Source organism: Hipposideros armiger, unplaced genomic scaffold (assembly GCF_001890085.2).
Source record: "Hipposideros armiger isolate ML-2016 unplaced genomic scaffold, ASM189008v1 scaffold_11, whole genome shotgun sequence".
Taxonomy (NCBI): domain Eukaryota; kingdom Metazoa; phylum Chordata; class Mammalia; order Chiroptera; family Hipposideridae; genus Hipposideros; species Hipposideros armiger.
Window position 1 is genome coordinate 5,258,555 of NW_017731361.1, and position 19,994 is coordinate 5,278,548.

General features: G+C 43.7%; 1 protein-coding gene across 5 annotated transcripts in view; it reads left to right on the plus strand.

Annotated features, from left to right (window-relative positions):
- Nucleotides 1-19,994, plus strand: part of ARHGAP26 (Rho GTPase activating protein 26) — a 426,643-nt gene that overhangs the window by 224,777 nt on the left and 181,872 nt on the right. For all 5 annotated transcript variants that reach the window (XM_019663136.1, XM_019663126.1, XM_019663152.1 and 2 more), the window contains exon 12: nt 880-916. In XM_019663136.1, the coding sequence (XP_019518681.1) occupies nt 880-916 (37 nt within the window). The remainder of the gene's footprint in view (nt 1-879; nt 917-19,994) is intronic.

The following is a 19,994-nucleotide window of genomic DNA, read 5'->3' on the forward strand; positions in this document are numbered from 1 at the left end:
GAGAGCCATGAAACCCTTAAAGGGATTTTCACCTGCTAGGAATATTATACCTGTATTTTGAAAAGTTATGATGTTTTGAATTTTATCAACAAAAATATTGTGGAAATTTGTTTCCTTTCTTTTTACACAAATACCTGCATAATATTGATTTTTTGCCTCCTGGCCCGCAAAGCCTAAAATATTTACTGTCTGGCCCTTTACAGAAAAAGCTTTCCAACTCTTGCAGTATGTCATCGTCTGTTTTATATAGGGCACTTTTCCTTTTTATGGTTTCTGTAAGTTCTTTAAGGGGTTTCTATGGTAAAAGTAATATATTCTCCTTATAAAATTCAAATTTACAAAAGCCTGTAAGGTAAAGAATGATTGGTCCCCTTTCTCAGTGTTAACATGTTGTTAAAAAGTCATAATGAATCTTTGTCCTGAATTTGCCACTTGCCAGCTGTGAAGCCTTTGTTAACATCTCCAAATCTCAAATTCTCATTTGTAAAACAGTGATAACAACAGTTCCTACCCAACAGAATTGTTGTGTGGATAATTCGAGATAATTCATGTGAATTGCTTAGCACATTGCCTGGTTTAAAATATTTTCTCCTTTTTAGCTTCATACACATGCATAGTTTGTTTTTATTAACAGAAGGAATACGGGTTTTTTTTTTACAGTAAAGTTCCACAGATGACTCCAGTGTACACACACTTAAGAACAGCCGAAGTAAAACTGGGAAGTAGATAATTATAGAAGGGGACTCACTTTTGGTAGCTAGACATGGCCTTCCATCTTACAGCACAAACTGGGGAAAGAGGGAAGGTAACGGTTTTCTTCACTGAACCTGTAGCGTGGTCTAAAATGCACACAAGTAAATGTTTATTTCTCTTTTCCAGGTCTACAACTCCAACAAAGACAGTCAGAGCGAAGGGAGTAAGTACGGTGCTTGGATAATTTTCTATGGCTGGGGCTGGGATTGGGCTTTGAGACGTTGCTGCTCTGGGGAGGAGCCACCAGGAGGTGCTGTGGGCTTGTTGGGTCGGCCCCATTTCCCCGGTGCAACCTGAGACGCTTCCACCCTGACTTACCGTGCCAGTGACTCCAGGACACTCGGTGAGCCTGACTGGCAAGGCTGTCATGACACTTTGCATTATATAACCCTTCACACTTTACAAAACATTTTTCATGTACATTATCTCAGTTAATCCCAGGTCGTCTTAAGAATGTAGCCCCAATCATCACTTAAAAGTCACTTAATCCAATAATACCCAGCTCCTCAAGAGCCCTGCACTGCGAGAACGCCAGAGTTGACGTTGCCTCCTGGAATACAGTCTTGCTCAAAGGCCTGGAGAGGCAACAGCTATCTTAGAGCTCACTTAGTAACCCTGTGTTCTCTGCGGCTTCTTTAGGGAGGCAGGAGGGGGGATGGTGAGCTCCGTAATAATTCCCTTGATGGGACTGACCCTGGGCGGCCTCTGTAGAATCTACAGGACATTTCCCCTGCTGCTGGCTCCGAGCACTCCGTTCAATCATGATTTCCAAGGGCACCTGCAGCCTTGTAGAGATGAGGGGATTAAAATAAAACTGCTACTGCAAGAGTGTTTGGGCTGATTATCTCCTTGGTGCCTAAGAGAAAAACAAATTCCTTCCAGGTTGCTACAAAGAGTACAAAGGAAATCCTGTCCCCTTGCCTCAGATTTGCTTTGTAAAATCTGTGTGGAGAAAAATTCAAAGATAGCCCTACCATGAATTCCAGTCATGTCAGAGAAATCAGTAAAATATTTGTGCCTCTCCATGTGGACAAAAAGATGAATTCTGTGTGTGTGTGTGTGTGTGTGTGTGTGTGTGTGTGTGAAATCCAATATAGGACAGAGATTTTTCTCCTTTCATTCTTTACAAAATAAAAATTTTAACCAGGAGTTTTATATGAGATATTAAGTAATTTGGAATGGTTGCTTTTTGTAGGTTAAGAGGTCTTTGGGAGGGGAAAAAAGTGCTTCTATGGGTTTTTTTTTCCCCTGAAGAATTGATCGAGATAAATTTTTTTCAAGTAAATATTCAAGGAAGTAAAGAAATCATCTCCCCATCCTTCCATCAGGTGGGATTACTTTAGAATATATGAAATCAACCCTGGCTAACTTGGGCTAAAATAACAATAGCAAAAACAATAGTAATAATTATGAAGGAATATGGAAGGCTGTAGGGTAACGCACAGTAAGGTAGGATGAGCTAAAGAACCAGGCTTAAAAATATACCAACTCTAGAGACCCAGGAACCAATGAGAAAGGGTCTTCTGGATGATATTTGCAGGATCATAAAACTAAGCTGTTTTTAGTCCTTGCCTACTCTTCTGAAAATTCAGATTCCCAGGAAAGAGAGCATCCAGTTAGTCTAGCTTGGACTCACCCGGTGGAAAAGCCCAATGCACCTTGATTGACAGTTTCAAGTGTACTGTATGAAATGGGAACAGAGTAGTTTGCCAGAGGGGAATCAGGGAACCCACCAGGACAAGAGAGGCTAGGTGCCAAGCAGGCATAAGTAACAGATGCCCAAACTATGCCCCACCCTGGGACACACTACTTCTAAGGACCCAAGAGCTGTGGAGGGTGAGAGGCTTATGAGTAGAGACCCCCCCACCCCCACCCCGCAACCTGAAGTTTACTGGTAAATGATCTTACGAACCTGCTTCTCTCTGCCCGAGATAAGTGCCAATAGATTTGAAAGATGGCCCTGATTCTATTGGTGGGCATGACAGCTAGTTCTACCATTCTGCAAGACCTTTTGGGAATATGCATTGGAAGCCTTTAAAAAGTAAATATCCTTTGATCCAACAGTTTGTCCTAAAGAAATAGACTAGAGTGCAAAGATGTTGGTGGAACAAAGTTCACTGGAGCATGGGCAATGGTAGCAAAGAATTGGAGACGACCTAAATGTCCAATAGGAAATTGATTCAAAATATCGTAGAGTACTATGTAGCCTTTAAAAAGAACGAGAGATCTGTGTATATTTGTAGACATGGTCCCCACGGTATATTGTTAATCGAGTTTTTTTAAAAATCAGGTTATAGAACAATGCATTTAATAAAATAAATTATGTGATTTACCTAAATAGAGTGATAGGAAAAAGTCTGCAAAAACGTTTTTCATCCAGGTCTTTATCAGGGTGGAGGGTGGATTATTAGGAGGGACTGACCTACTTTAAATACCTCTCTATACTCTGCATTGCCTACATAACGAGCATATATTTTACCATGATAGCTATTGATAGATAGCATTTATTGACCACTTACTGTGTTTCAGGATGTTTTATGCACATTAGTTCATTTAATGCTTGCAATACTCTGTAAGATAAGTAAGTGCCTTTGACCTACTTTGTAGACTAGGAAATTGAGGCGAGTAAGCTCAGGGGACACAATTTAATCTGAGTTCTAACTCTAAAGCCTCTACTGTTAACTACAAGGATATTCTACCTCCCTAGGAAAAGAGCAATACAAAAAGTTCCATTTTGGAAAACACAGACACTTGCAACGTTATGCTTTTGGCATCCCGCTATTCACTGAGCACAGGGTTGGCTGCCTTGAGTCTGTCATGCCTCCCCAGTTGCTTACCCTTTCACGTAGCAAGCAGGAGAGGAAAAGATGGGTTAAAACATGTGGGCAACTTTTCCAGGAGAAGTTTAGGGAGAACTTAGTTTTCTAGGGTATTAAGATACCTGATCACTGATTTCCAAGTTGGCAAGCCCAGAGTGATGTTCTGGGTTGGTGCTTCCTCACCTCCTCTGGCATTGGGACCCCTTTTTCATGTCATACGGTGCCTGAGCTGTCCCTCCCCTCCGAAATGGTTGTATTTTTAGTATCTCTTGGTCACAGTAATTTGCAGTTTCACTCCCCCCACCACCTCCACCCCCATAGGGCTCATCTGCCACAGGTGGCATTCTTGCCCAGGGTCTGAATTGTTCTGCAGTTCTCTGTTTATACCACAATAAAAAATCTTTTAAAGTTAAGAAGTCAATCTGATATGAATTTACGAGTGGGGCATTGCTCTTTTCACCTTTAATATCCAAATTCCAAATGTCTAGCATTCTCTTTCTTGGAAATGTTTGGGGGTTGGAATTTGAATGCCAGCATTTTGTCGCAGAGCCAGAATGGGCAGGTAGCAAAAGAAAATTCCTCTGGGGCACTTCTGAATCTGTGGCTTTCATCTTGAAATTTCTCTCAGGGCATACAGTGCCCGTGGGGTATAAGACAGGGCCATAAATAATGTCTGTCAGCTGCTGGTATTTTCCAAACGGCCCAGTTGCCAGGGAGAGGATGGCAGCAGATAAATAACGTGCTCATTTCTTTGCAGAGCCTTTTTCCTCTGCTCTTCTTCTCTGCTGTCTATTTGTATCTCAGAATAGAGGGATTGAATTAATCATACTCCCCCGTTGGTGGCACGTTATCATCACAGCACCCTCCATTCATTCATTTTCATTCCCTTTTCATCCTTTTCTCGACTCCTATTCCTATCTTCCCCCTAGGCCACTGTTCTAGTGTGTACTTTTAAACTGTGTTCTTGGACAATGTGCATGTTTTATTGACCTGTGTTTTTAAGTTATGTACGTGGCTATATGTCTTGTTCTGTTTCTGGCTTTGCTCCCTCGCTCGGCATAGCGTTTGGAGCCATCCGTATTCCTCTGTCTGTTTCTAGACTGTGGCCTCTGTCTGCTGCATACCCCATGGAAGAACACTGCATATCTGTTTCTGCAGAGATGCACACCACCTCCTCATGGCTCCAACTCCTTATCACTACTGACGACAGCACAATGAACATCTCTGTTCGCATCCCCCTGCACAAGAATTTCCTTAGCTGATGCCCATGAGGATGCTTGCTGGTCGGTGTGTGTGTGTATACTGCGTCTGAGGGAGGGCTCTCATGGCCTCCTCCAGAGCCGTCTGTCCACAGTCCCCAGCCCTGCGTGAGGATCGCTCTTTTCCCACCAGCTTTCGCCAATATTCAGCTTCCTAATTTTTCGTCAGTCTTATACAGTGATAGCTCATTGTTGTTTTAATTTGCATTTCTCTGATAATGAGTTTGAGCCTCTCTTTATGTGCCTTTTTACTGGATTTTTCTCTTCTGGTTTTATTGTTTTGCCAATTCATGTCCCTTACCCATTTTTATCTTTCAGTTGCCATCTTGTTGAGATGCATTCCTTCTATATTCTAGATATCCTTCTAAATAAGTTCCTTCTGTATTCTAGATTTCCCTTGTTAGTTGTAGAGTGTTCAAATATTTCTTTCCATCTTTTCATCTGTCTATTAATATTATGTGTGATATCCTTCCTTGAGTATAAAGCCTTACTTTTTATACATTCAAATTCTTCAAATTCATCTTTTTTTTTTTTTTTTGCATTCAGGTTTATGATTTTCAAGTTATGTTTTAAAGAAGGCCTTTCTGATCATGTCACAAAAATGTGCACCTGCGTTTTCTTTTATTGGCTTCATGACTTTGACTGATACCTGCCATTGTATATGGCGTTTCATGAAGATCCAGTTTTGTTTTTATCCATACGAAGCGTCAACTTTCCTATTAATGCCTACTAAACTATCTATTCTCTCCCTCTTTCACGTCTGGTGCCAGCTTTATTGTACATTCGGTTTGCCTACCTGCTCTCTGTCTCTCAGCCCTTTGTCTCCTTGGTCTGTTTGTTCTTGTGCTTAGACCTGTCTGGTTTTAATGTAATGACTTTGAGGCAAGTCTTAATATCTGGTAGTTTAAGTCTCCTCTCTTTACTTTTCTTTTTTAAGCTGCTTGTGAACCTTTATCCTTCCATATAAATTCTAGCATATGTTTGGTAACTGCCTCAAAAAACTTAAAATGTTCATTTGGGATTGCATTGAATGGTATTAATTACTTTGTAGAACATTGACACTTTTATAATATTAACTTAACTTCTCCAAGAGCTCTGAATGTCTTTCCGTTTATTCAGACCCCCCTGAATATTAGATGTCCTTTTATTAGAGTTTTAGTTTTCTGCCTAGAGGTCTTGTGTACAGTTGCTTAAGTTAATCCCTAAATACTGTATTCAAAAACCAATCTGCCATTTTTGCCAGTCCTCTGGGCCTCTCGCCCCGCATGGATCCTGCTGCCATCAGGGGTCCTTCCCTGGATTTGTTCCTGGGATGTCAGGAATATACATTAGTGACACCTAGTTTTCTCTCATTGGTGAAATTCTTACCTGGTAGAGCAGGAAGGGGAAAGATGGGAGTAAGGGTAGAAGAGGAGGGAAGTATGGTTTGTTGCTCCCTAGGCTTCATTACTGAGGGAGTGATCTCACCAGTGTCAGTAACCTACGCTGCTGATACCTGTCACTGACTTGCTGACTTTATTATTACAAAGAGCAGGACTCTGCCTTGGGCAAGACCCCCTCCTCGCATCCACCTTCTGGGGCCCCCTTTGCCATTTTCATGTGTATCTCCTGAGTCTACATGCTTGCCTCACCTTTGGTTGCAGTTGTGAGATTGACTCCCCAAAGGCTCTGTGATCAGGAGGGGAAGCCAGGCCGTGGCTTGTTCTCAGCCCCGGCTGCTGTTGTCCTGCGGTCCCACCTGAGGGAACGTTAGAAAGCTAAGAACTTGTCAGCGAGGTATCTGATCCACCAGCCCAGAGCAAGACTAAGGGAAAGGCAGGCTTTCCTTGCGTGAGTGGGTCTTTTCCAAGTTTAAAGTTTTAAATAGTAAATGTCACTGCGTATTAGCTCTAAAAAGATTAGATTGTTTACAGAAATGCTGGCTCTCCCATGACTTCTCCTGCTGTATGAAGGCTGATGGCTGACAGATCGAGACAGAGGGCTCAGTCCCTTAATCTTGATTTCCCAGTCTCACTTCCCTTAATGTGAGTATGAACTTGAACTCTATAGGTTCATCAGATTATGGTCAAAGGCACGTGCCCCACTTGCTCAGACAAGCCTTCTCATGCACCCCAGGACCCAGCTTAACACCGGCCATCTGGGCTTTCCAAGAGAACACTGCAGTTGCTTATTCTGCTTCCCGCTTGTTTGATGTTTTTGTTTGCTCCTACCTGAACCTTTACTCAATTTAACTGCAGTCGTCCAGGCTTCCTATAGTTCTTCATTCAATTACTACATCTCGTAGTTCTGAAGGGCCTGTGGCCCCTGGCGGCCTGAGTCCTGAGGGGTAAGGATGTCCGCAAGTAGAACCTGGGCCTCCGAGGAGTGTGTGGTCTGCTGTTGAGGTTCAGACCCCCGGGAGACAATCCACTGGTGTGTGGGGGCGTGTGTGTATATTCATGCTCTCTGCAGTTGTACCCAGTGTGCAGACAGAATGCCCACAGCCGACTGACAGTGAGCTCAGAATGGGCTTCCATCGAGGCTAGAAAGACTGAAAAAATGGGAACTTCCTGCTCCCCACCCCTTGCCCCAGAAGAAGGAAATATAACATTTCCTCTTAGCTTCCAAGTCTTAGTCACTTCAGTTCTTCCCATTTGTTTTTAATCCAGCACTTTCACAAGTTCCCTTTGTATTGGGTTGGTGCAAAAGTACTTGCGATTTTTGTCATTATTTTCAACCTTTTAAACCGTAATTAATTTTGCACCAACCTAATATACTGCTCAAGAATGCACTAGTTTGCGAGCTTGTCATTCATACTAGGACCTGGGGGCAAGCGTATCGCTTGGAAAAAGAATGCAAAGTTGGAGTTAGGATTTAATCACCTGTAGGGTCCAGACATTGAAACTCACTCCTAAGCAGGTTGAAAAACATGTATTTTCGCCTGTTATAAAAATAACATGAACTCATTGTAGAATATGAAGGAACTATAACAATGATTTTCAAAAATTCAATAGAAATCATCTGTACTACAACCCCCAGAGATATTTCCTTCTTGCCTTTTTTTCATGATGTATTATAAGTATTTTGTCCATGTCAATATGTGTTTTGACTTAATTGGCATTATACCGAATATACTTGTTTACATTCTGCTTTAAAAAAATTTGTAAGTGTTTTCCCACATCATGAAAATTGTTTATAAATACCACTTGTAATAGTTGTGTAATATTCTATCATAGGATTATATCTTAATTCATTGAATCATTTCTTGTCATTGGATTTGAATGTCCTTTCCAGATTTTTGCTACTGTGAGTAACATCAGCCCGGACACCCTTGTACCTCATTGTACGTATCTCACTTTCCTATGGTCAGTTCTGCCATGTGGATTGGAGAGAGCCGGTTCCCTGGAGGGTACTAGGCGAGTGGTATAGAATAGCGTGGTGACACACTGGCTGTGGAACCGTGAATCGGAGCTGGACCTCTCCATGCTTCCATTTTATTTTCTGTGAAATGGGGATAAATAACAACACCTACCTCAAAAAGTTCCCGTGAGGCTTCACGGTCACAGTGTCTGGCTTATTAGCTGGTAAGTGCCTGATTCCCGTTGGCTCTTCACCTTCTTGTTATTCGGCCATGCCAGTTACTCTCTCTCGTATGGGAACGAGAGGCTCATGGGATGGGCAGAACTCCTGAGAGGAGCAGGAGGAGAGCGAAGCGGCAGCCAGTGCTCCTGCTGTTTTCAGGCTTGGCACCTTAGTTCATTTAACCCTCACGAGTGCATTTCTCAGAGTGGGGTGTGCACACGACCGGTGGTATCTAAGGTCGTTTTAGACGTACCAGACAAACATTTTCAATTACCATGTAGATTGGATGGAGGGGCATGACTACAGGTAAACCTCCTGGTTTTCTAAATGTTATTGCTTAGCACACGGGCTGGCCTTTTCAATAAAGGGCTAGATAGTAAATATTTTCAGTTTTGCGGTACTATTGAACTCTACTGTTGTAGTGTGAAAGCCGCCATAGACAATACAGAAATGAGTGGGGTGTGTGTATTTACTAATAAAACCTTATTTGCAGAACAGGAAGTGATGAATTTGGCTTACGGACTATAGTATGTTACCCTTAGCTTAATAAAAGGATACGTTTTTAAAAATTAGTCTAAAATGGCAGGAAGTTATGTCAGGGAGCAAGGAAAATGGTACATGAATGATTGCCATGGGCAGAAATGCTATTTGCGGCTGAGTTTACAATTGAGCCAACAGGCTTACTGAGGTTCAGGAGCACAGTTGAGGACTAGTGAACTGATGTTCAAACTCGAGTCTGCCTGATTGTCAAGGTCATCCCTGACCATGCCCCTTCTCAATATACGTGCAATATTTGTTCTGCCGTTCTGTCATTATGTGGCCAACTCACTGGGGCTGGAAGGGGTTACATTATCAACCTCCAACACCTAACCCACCCAGCTCTTTGCGGTTGGGGGCCATTCCATATTCCTTCTTAGCAAGCCTCCTCATCAGAGCCATCAGGGACACATGATGCTGGGAGAGCCAGAGTCACGTGTTTCTGTGACTTTCAAGCTTCCCAGGTGCACAACCGTATCCTGGCCTGCTCCCCTCCTGCAGGCATTTTGCAGCACGACCAGAGCCGCTCCATGTGTTGTTCTGCTACTTATCGTTCTGTAGGCCATTATTCAGATCAAACTCCCTGACACTGTTTTGTCAAGGCTTTATTGTTTCATGAGAGGAGATGAGATGAGGAGGAGATGGCGAGGGCGTAATCGCCTTTGCTCTGTGCCCGTTGTCCTGCCTCTGATTTGCATGTTCCCTTCCTCAGGGTGCCTCTGCTTCCCTTGGTCTGTACAACAGAAAAGAGATCTAGTCTTGAAGATTGCAGGAGAAAGCCCGATGGGATGGTATGGATCACTGTTTTTTGTTTTTTTTTAAAGGTTCTAAAACCTTCAGCCATTACTAAAAGTCCAACAGTCTCAGGAAAACAGCGAAGAACAGAAAAGACAAATTTCTTTTTCCGTTTGCTTCTAGTCACCTTCGGCCTTTTGCTGTTAGAACACCCACAGTTGAAGGGCAGGAGAAGGCAGCCACTGGTAACCAGGATCCCTATGGGATCAGAGCCATCCAGTGGCTGCCAGGCCTCCACTGATCGGTGGCTTATAAATAGAACATTTCCCCTTTTAAACCTGAGAAGGATGGATGGCAATAATGGGCATGGGCATGGCGACCTGGCCTCCTGTGCACTGGCCCACGAGGCAGTCAGCTGAGTGCACCTTCCCCTCCAGCTTTCCGTCCATGCCTGCCAGGCCTGGGCTGATAGAAGACAGGCACTCGCTCCCCCCGTTGCCTGCATTCCCTCCCAGCTGCCCTCGCTCTTGCCTTGGCCCTGTTTCTTTCTCCTTTCCCCTCCCTCCTGTGTCGTGGCAGGTTTCTGTGGCCACCGCTTTCACCTCCTGAGCTGCAGTCAGTCAGGGGCGATGCTGTAACACTAGCTCACCTAAGTGCTGACTGTCTACATGTTGCTTTTCACGGTGACTTGTGTGTGCCACCCTGTTACTGCGGCCCGTGTAGAGCTCAAATTATATTTAGTTGAATAGTACCCCAGCTTGAGAATAGCCCTGGCTTGGAGGCTGGGGCTAGCGAGAGAAGGAGAAGGAACAGGTTGTTTTCTTAGAGATTTTATTATTGGGGTTTCCAGCCCTTTTGTTTGGTGAGACCCCATGCCTCAGCGATATGACTGGCAGTGGTGCTTCTGAGACATGCCTGAACAATCAGAGACCTTTCTGCTTGTCCTAAGTGACACCTAACAAATCCATCCGCTCTTTCAGCCAACTTGAGACTGACAGATGCAGCCAGTGTGTGACTTTGCTGTGGCCTAACATTCCTCTTTCTCTCAGCGGTGTGGGCTCTGGAGTGGCAGCAGACTGTGGCCTGGCAGGTGGGAGCCACTGGTTGGCATGCCATCCTGGGCTTCAGCCAAGCAGCAGTGAGAAAGTCCCTGGCTGCATCTGTAACTCCTAAAGCCTCGTACTAAGGGTTGTTGAGGCAGAGACTGAAAGAGGTCCCCTTCTGCTACCAAGGACGGGCTCTCGATAGTGTTTTTTGAGCACAGACTGTGTCCTGGGCAGCGTGCGCAGTGATTGACATACATCATGTCATTTCATCCTTATAAGAGCCCTATGAAGTAGATAGTATTACTGACCCATTTACAGGTGAGAAAACTGAGGCTTCATTCTGCGTGCAAACCATGGTTACTTTCGATCATTCCTTCCCACCCTAATCAAAGTGTTCAGGGCATGCAGCTCCTATTCAGCGTGTGCGATTGATCAGAGGCTATCACGACTGTTGCCCACAGCGGGGATCGTGCTGAGTAGCGGCTGGGAGCAGCATGGGCTCTGGAGTCTTAGCACCCATGTTGATCAACATCCCAGCCTCACGACTTACTGAGTATGTGACCTTGGGAAATTCATTTCTTCAGGCCTTAGTTTCTTGGCTGTAAGATGCGGATAGCTTTAGTACCTCGATCCTTGGTTTGTTGGGAGGATTAAATGGGATTAGGATGGAAATCCTTAGTCCTGTGGTGCCTGGTATTCTAGGCAATCATTAAATGTTGCCCTCTGCTGTTATTATCATCAATGACATTATCCAATACCAGAGGCTACTCATATAAAAGCATGGCCCTGGACAGCCTCTTTAGAGTGCCTGGAGTGCCTGCACAGGCCTCGCCTGATTTGATTTGCACAAGGTCTGACCTTACAGGTGAGGATAGGGGTCAGAGAGGTGAAGTATGTTGTCCATCTATACAACCACCTCATGGTCGCTGTAGGTGTGAATCATAGGCCTCTGATTCTGAATGTCCTCGCTTTTCCTGCCCTTCGCTGACTCACAGTTTGTTGTGACCAAAACATCTCTAAACCATTCCTGGGGCAGATCAAGGTGAGAGGTCCGGTAGGTAAAGGCAGGAGAGGGATCTAGATGGGCAGAGGCAATTGGTTCTCTGCTTAAAACCCTTCCGTTTTCAGAAAGATGGAGATGGCCTCTTAGGGTTGAGAAATCAGTGCGCAGCCCCCCAGGCCTCGAGGCAGAAAGGAATTGAGGCCACTGGACTGTTCTTCATTCTTGGGATGTCCAGAGCCCATGCAGGAGACAAATGGCCCTGATTAAACTTGGGGGCGTTGCCGTGGTGTGCATTAAGCATTGCTGTTTCATGGCTGTCCTGATTGGGAATCTTAAGGTGGACTGGGAGATAGCAGATGTGAAAACCCACCAAGAATCACTCAGTCCCTCACAAGCTGATCTGCAGCCCTCAGCCTGTACTGTGCAAGAACCCAGACGCCGCCACCCTGGCTGCCTTGCCTTGCCAAAGAGCTGGAATACTTTACAGCTGCCTCAGAGCCTCCCTTATTCAGGCTGAGAGCTCGTAGGTTTATTCCAGAGGCAGGGAGCTCATCTTTTTTCATGCTACCTATTTTCCTTTCTTTACCCTGTGTCCCTCTCAGCTTATTTTTCTCTGTGTGTGTCTGCAGAAACCATGAAAAAGAAGATAGGTGCCTGTATATGTGGTAGGCTAGGGAGGAAAACCTGATTAGCAGTATTCATGCTTAGAGGTCAGGGGATGAATGTGATCCCTGCCAGCCCCATTTGTCTTGTGCTTCCCAATGCAGGGCCCCTGAGCTCCGGAAGGTACTACTGTGTTCAGCCAGCTGCTCACCATTTGAGGCTCCTGGAGTGTGGGGACGTCTTTATCTATTGGTTTCTGTGTCTCACCTGGTGGAAATGTAGATCGTATTTGTTTCTTCATGCAGGAAATATTTATTAAAGCTACAGTACCGAACAAGGCAGATAAAGCCCCTGTTTTCATGGAGTTATACTATTGAGAGAAACTGACAACACACAGTAAGCAGATAAACAAGGGTGTACTTTCAGGTGGAAAGAAGTGCTCTGAAGAAATAAGAGCAAAGGGATAGAGAGTAACCAGGGGAGGGGTAGCTGTTTTAGATACCTGGAGCAGAGACTGCCTCTCTAAAGAGGTGACATTTGAGGAGAAAACTGAGCAAAGGGAGTTAAAGTGTGGCATGTCAGGAACAGAGAGATGAGCATTGCTAGAAGGACCAGCACATGCAAAGGTCCTAAGGAATGAACTAGCTGCGTCCTAGGAATACCAGGAAGGACGGTGTGACGGGATCGAAGGAGGCCAGAGAGAGAGAGGTCGGGTAGGCATGTGAGGCCATGGTCAGGAGGCAAGACTGTGCTCTGAGTATCATGAGAAGGCCCTAGAGAGAGAGTTGTGATCAGGTGAGTGACATGAGCCGATGTATATTTGTAAAAGATGATTCTGGCTGCTGGTGGGGAATAAACTGGGGAGCTTGGGGGGAAGGGGGAGGCAAAAGTAGGAACAGTTGAGAGGCTATTATAGCAGCCCAGGCAAAGGATGATGGTGGTTTGGGTTAAGATATTAGCAATGGAGGTGGTGCGAAGTATTTGGATTCTAGATGTATTTTTAAGTTATTACTGACAGGGCTGGCCAATGAATTGGATATGGAGTGTTGAGAAAGCAAGGAATCAAGGATGACTGTATCGAAATAGGACATCTTGCTGGTAGAATATGGTACCCTCCCACCTTGTCTTTTCATCCACCATGTAGTGCCTGGTTTGGGACAAGTTAGGACAGTAGCTCCCAAATGTATTATTTGTGTATCATCTCTGATTTTTTTTTTATGTGTACATATACCGCCTGTATTATTACTTACTATTTTTTTAAAATCAATACACTCTTTTTAACCTAAATTTATTTTAAAAGAAATATATCATACTATGTATGATAAACCAGTACATTTCCAATAGTCATTAAAATAAGTGTACAATTATTACAAACCACTTGGAATTATTTCATATACCATGACTGTCACAAGCCCACATGACACACTGAGATACACAGCGCAGGTGAATTGTTATTATCAGATGGGGAATGTGGTGTCGATATTGGCAACTAATCAATAGTCAACAGTCATTTTTGTTTGTCTTTAGTGATAATTGTTCTAATTGCTTGTTATATGGTAGTGTTATCTCAAGTATGATTCTCACACCTACTGAAGCATAACATCTGGGAGGGCGCCCAGACTCTGCATTGCAGCAAGCATGCCCCCTACTTCTCTGGTCCACTAGGTTCGAGGTCAGCTGCTGGAGTGGGAAGGGCAGAATCCAGGAAACGGGATTCCCAGCCCCTGGTCTGTTACTGATGAGCCATGTGAACCTCAGCTGAAGAGTGGGGAGTAGGAGAGGATAAGCTGCGGAGTCAGACCAAGTTAGAATCCTGGTTCCACCACTCACTGAACGCCATCATCTTATAGAAGCTCCTGGACCTTGTCTGAGCCGAGGTTTCCTGCCTGCAAAATAGGGATGATGATGATGGTGACGATGATGGTGGTAATGATAGGATGCTTTTAAGTGCTTAGCCCAGAGCAACGCAGTCTGCTCAGTGACTGTTAGCTACTGTTATCATCATTGTTGTTACCACTTAACATCACGGGTCTGGCTTTTCTCATCATCAAAACCTAACAGATATGTTGGGAAAATCAAATAAGCCATAATTTATTAATTTATTCTATAAACAGTAATGTATTATCCTTCATTATACTCATTAGTGTGGAAACACAGCAAGAGGTTACTAGTAAGAAGAGTAACAATATTTACCCCATGGGATTACCTAGTAAGACTAACTTGAACTTGGGTGTAAAGTATTTCATCAACTGGAAAGTTTTATTCAAATATTAGGATGCATCGTACTATTGGTAATACTGATAATGAGCATTTATTGAATACCAAATAAGTCACAGTTACTGTATATTTATTTCATTTGACTCTTGCAACACTATAACTGTATAGTGGGTTATCCCCACTATACAGGTGAGGAAGGTGAGTCTCAGAGAGGTGAAGCACCTTGCCTAAGATCATGTCCAGCCAGAGGTGGCAGAGACAGGATCTAACCCAGGTCTGTCTGTCTTTACAGCGCATTGTTCTCTTTGCAGTGCATACCACTTTTGTGTGTGTGATTTCAGTTAATATTAAAGTTAGTTCATACCCTCTGAATGATACCAGCTAGGGAGCAGAGTATAGGACAGAGTAGGCAATGGAGCAGGATGGAGCACAGGGTCTTGGGGAGCTTATCTGGAATTAAACATTGGCTGTGGGTCATCCCCAAAGTAGAAAATTCATACCTGGACAATTAACCAATTATCCAGCTTTCCTGGACCCCACTGGAAACTTCTGAGAGCTACCACCGTGTATACAGTTTCCCAGGGACCATAGCCAGGGAGCCCTGGCAACTCTGGGGCTTCGCATAATTAGGAGAAAAGGTGTGAGCCCCTCTGAGTCAATTGGAAACCTATTATCCAGGTGGATTTCATATTCAGTTCAATGTGAGTGTTTTTCTTCATGGATTTTAATGGTGCTGAAATTGATTAAATTCAGAAGGAGTGAGGCAGGCCAGACTCTAAAAGAGAAAATCATGTTGGGAAATTGAACAAATTTCTGTGGTGAGAACATGCCCCTAGAACTGTTCATAAAATGTCCATAAACTGGTGGCCTGCTCACAATAACCCTACACAATCTCCTATGTCCATCCACGTTAAAAATGGGGTGACAACTTCCTTTATCTCTCTGTTCTCTCGCTTTTATGCAAACATCCAACTTTTCCAGCAAATTCCATTTCTCCCATAAAACACTTGAAAGTTTTTTTGTTTGTTTGTTTGTTTTAATCAAAGGAAAATTGAGTAAGTTGCCTGGGGAAAAAATTTTAGGTTAGGCAAAAGCTGTTGAATACCAGCTTTAGAAACGTGGTGACCCATTCTGCTGTGCGCCGAGATTAATCCAGTAGATCAGCTTCCCGCCTCTGAAAAAGGACTTGTCTCCTGGAAGTCTGCTAGAATTCCCGGATGTGCAATGGGGTAACTTTGGGGTGTGTCCCAAAGCATTGTTTTCACAGACTGTATGTTCATCAGTCAACCTGTATGGTATGGAAAGGTCCCTTCTGTTCAAAATTGGTGATTTGACCACTTCTTGCCTAATTTCTTCGTGTTCTGAGTATTGAGGATTGGAGTAGGGCAACAGCAAGTTAGTGATTTTCAGAAAAAGCCTCCTGGACCTGAAGTGTGAGGTCTGTTGGGTGGCACTGAGCTCTAGGAAACAATACCCTTGTTTTCTAGGGTCTTCCTCAACCCTCAGGCCTGCCTGACTGTTTAGGTGGCCTGGTTAGTATGATGTGAAGGAACACCCCACCACACCTGCTCCTTTACCAGTCCCATGTTCACACTATATGCACCTTGGAGATGATAATGCCTTGATGAAGAAGCAGATGATTTCTAAAAGTGTCCAGGGTGACCCAAACTTGGTTTTGTCTCCTCTGCTTCGTGTATTGGCTTGTACAGCTTTTGTTTGTCCCTTCTCTTGGACTCATTCTTGGTCCTGTACTGTTAGGTGGTAATGCCTTTTTATACTGATATAGGAAGGAAGGAAGTGGTTAGATCAGGCCATTCATTTCTTTATTTAACCATTGTTTCCTCACAAAAGATTAAAAAGTTGAGGGTCAGAAGCTTAAATCACTCACCTACTGTCACAGGGTTTATATCAGTTGGAATTTGAAAGGTCATTTTGATTACACCACACTGCCCCTCAGTAACCGTCCCCACCATTCAGTCACCAATTTACCTATCTATGCATCCAAAATGAAAAATTACACAAAATGAAAAATTGCACGCTTCTACTTCCTGTCTAGCACTGTAATAGACAGTGAAAGCCAGAGACATAGTACTGAATAAAATAAGTAAGTAAAAATATACACGGACCTTGCCTTCATGGATGCATATCTACTTTGATAGATATTTTTTGTAGGATCCTACAAATAAGTGTAAGTTTGCAGTTGTGCTGCATACTTTGAAGGAGTGGTTGATGGTGCTATATCCTAGTGCGTGATGGGGGCGTTAACCTAGGTGGAGAGGTCAGGGAGCCTTTTTTGAGGAATTGATACTTAAGGGGAGACCTGAGGTTCAGTTACTTGGGTCAAGGAGCTTCCAGGTGAAATCCACAGCTTGTGCAGAAGGCTGGGGAGAAAGTGCGGTCAGTTGGACACTCTTGAAAGAAAGCGAGTATAGTTGGGATCTAGGGGAGTGGAATGAGGCAGGCTAGAACCAGACCACGCAGGGCCTGTGGGCTATGTTAAGGATTCGGGCTATCCTCCCGAGAGCAGCAGTGGGATACCACTGAGAGGTTTTAAACAGGGAGGTAACAGGATCTGATTTTGTCAAGATCATAGGGGCTACAATGTGGAAGACAGATTGGAGGGAGCCAGAGGAGGTGTGAGACCGGCTAGAAGGTCATTGCAGTGGTCCTGGTAACAGATGATGAAAGCCAGGACCAGGATGGTGGTGGTGAAGATGGAGAGAACTAGACAAAATTGAGAGACAAACTGAGGGACTTGGTGATAATTTGGATTTGGGGGTAAGAAAGGGGAGGTGTGCTGAAGGTTATGCTCATGGTTTTATTGTAGCTCCCACTCTCTACCACCACCTACACACCTCATTTTTTTTAAGACACAAAGAGCCAGGAAAAGCATCTCGGATGAGGTACCGTGGGGTACTAGAAGCTGTAGAGCATGGCAGTAATGGTTATGCTAAAATCCAAGTTTATCTACCTGGCCCAACAGCCCCCTCCTTTTAGACAAAAAATAGTTTGATTGAATCTCCTAGCATGTTGTTCCTTAACTAGTAAAACTGAACTCAGTCTCTGGATTTAACCTGCGCCCCTAGTCACAGAGTTCATACCCTAGGCATGAAAATCAATGGTCTGCCAGGCACCCTCCTCCCGCTGCTGCCCTAAGACTCTCCCAGTTGACAGAGCGTCAACCCACCTGTCCAGTGTTCTCATGTTCTCCACAGAACTTTGAGAAAATAGGTTTGTGTGACCTTGGCCCTTTCCTTTCTCTAAAAGGAGACAAAGAAACAAGACTTCAAAAGTTGAAATGAAAGTTAAGAGGATGACACATTTCTAACTTGGCGGGTCAACCTGGGTATTTGGTGCGAGCTCTGTGAATATTCATTGTATGACAACCGTTTGGACTGCCCTGTGTGTAAGCCTGGGCTGAGCTGTACTTGAGGCTGAGGAAAGACGATAAGCCAAAGCTGCAAGACAGTGGATGTCGGGCGTAGCGCCACCGGTCTTGCAACAACTCATCGCAAGTCAAATTAAGGGAATAATGTGAGCCTAGTAGATATTTAATGAAAGATTATTTCTGGAGATTATAAGGATACAGAAATTGCAAATAAATCCCTGACCTTTTCTGAGCTTTGGCTCAGTGAAAGAGCTGAATCACCTGCTGGAGGGGATTAAGGGCAGCCGCTTCCATCTGGCGGGCCGCTCAGACTTTTTCTGTCATTAGCAACTGCTCGGCGGCGATGGCGTTGTAAACCTTTTAGTGGGAACTCGATTTTCAGAGTAGGAGATCTCAATTAACTTAGATTATGTACCTGCTGGGCAGAGATCAGGACTAATGATCTGCTTATGTATGCACTGTTGTCCTTTATCACATTAGTGGTACTTGGTACATGTTAAATCATAAAGCCGTTGTTAATCATTAGTAACCTAATCATGACGTCAGCAGGAAACTCAGATTGATGAGAGTAGAAGTTAAACGTGTGAGGAACAAACACAGAGATGGAGAGAGACAGAGATGGAGAGATACAGGGAGATACCGGGGCAGAGGGCAATGATATAACTTATCATAAACAGTTCCAGTTTAGAGATTCAGAGCAATGATAGCTAAATTGTACTTCATGAGTTTCTTGTTGGGCACTGTGATTTAATTTGAACTCCATTCCTTAACACAGTTTTATCTGTTTGTAAAACTGTAATATCATCACGATGCCGTTTGGACACATTAGAAGCTAACAGGGAGTTACCTTGAGCTCTTAATGTTTGACTTTGCAGTATGTAAGCATTATCTGCCTTTGAACTTAGACAACTAATATATACTAATAAATACTGTGTTACATGTGTGATGTGTAAGGCCTTTATGTGTAATGTGTGTGTAAGATTCATTTCAAGAAAAGGGGTTTGCGGGTTTAAAACAAATTGGAGAACTTCTAATGCTGGGAAAGTCAAAGGAGGAACATTTACTCACATTTTTTTGCTTTGCCATTTTCCAAAAGAAGTAATTGTAGATGATGTAGGTTAGTGGAATCTAATTTTTCCTGGATGTACTTGGAAGGTTCTATTGTATTCTTTTCCATTACCTAGAAAAGGATCTGGCTTCCCTCAGCTCCCCAAGAAAAGTTTCAAGGACTGATTTACTTCTGCAGGCTTATGTCTAGCTCTGTCCTCATTTCTTCTGATCATTGTGCTGATGGCTTTATGAACATATATCTTCTTGCCCCTGGGTCATCACTGTCGGCTGCCAGGTTATTTCCAATTTTCCAAAACTCCAGCCAGTGTTCGTGGGCTAAGGAAGCAAAATGGTCTTTGTCCAGGACAGAAGATCATCAGTGCCATGTTCACAAACCTACTCTTAAAACACCCAAGTTTGGAATCAGCCCCAGCTGTTTCCCAGAGCACTGTACAAAATGGCAGCTCTTTCTCCCCCATGCAAGGATCCACATAAGCACCCTCTAAAGAATTAAAAGGCTGCAACTGACTGTTGAATCAGTTATGAACATTTTGGAAATCTCCGTAAGTATAAAAAGTAATTTCCCCTCTGACAAATGCATTTCAATAGGCTCTATTCTAACTACTGCATAAAGCAATGAAAACACTCCCCTGCACACGAAAAGATGCCCAAGATCCTTAGTCATCAGGGAAATGCAAATCAAAACGACAATGAGACACCACTTCACACTCACTAGAATGGCTATAATAAGAGAGATAATAACAAGTGTTGGCAAGGATGTCGAGAAATTGGAACCCTCATTCATCCCTGGAGGGAATGGAAAATGGTGCCATGCTTTAGAACGCAGGCAGTTTGGCGGTTCCTCAAAGAGTTAAGCATAGAGTTACCATATAACCCAGCAACTCCACTCCCAGGCATACACTGAAGGGAAATAAAATATATTTCCATACAAAGACCTGTACATAGATGTTCCTATCAGCATTTGTTCATAATAGACCAAAGTGGAAGCAGCAACTGATGAAC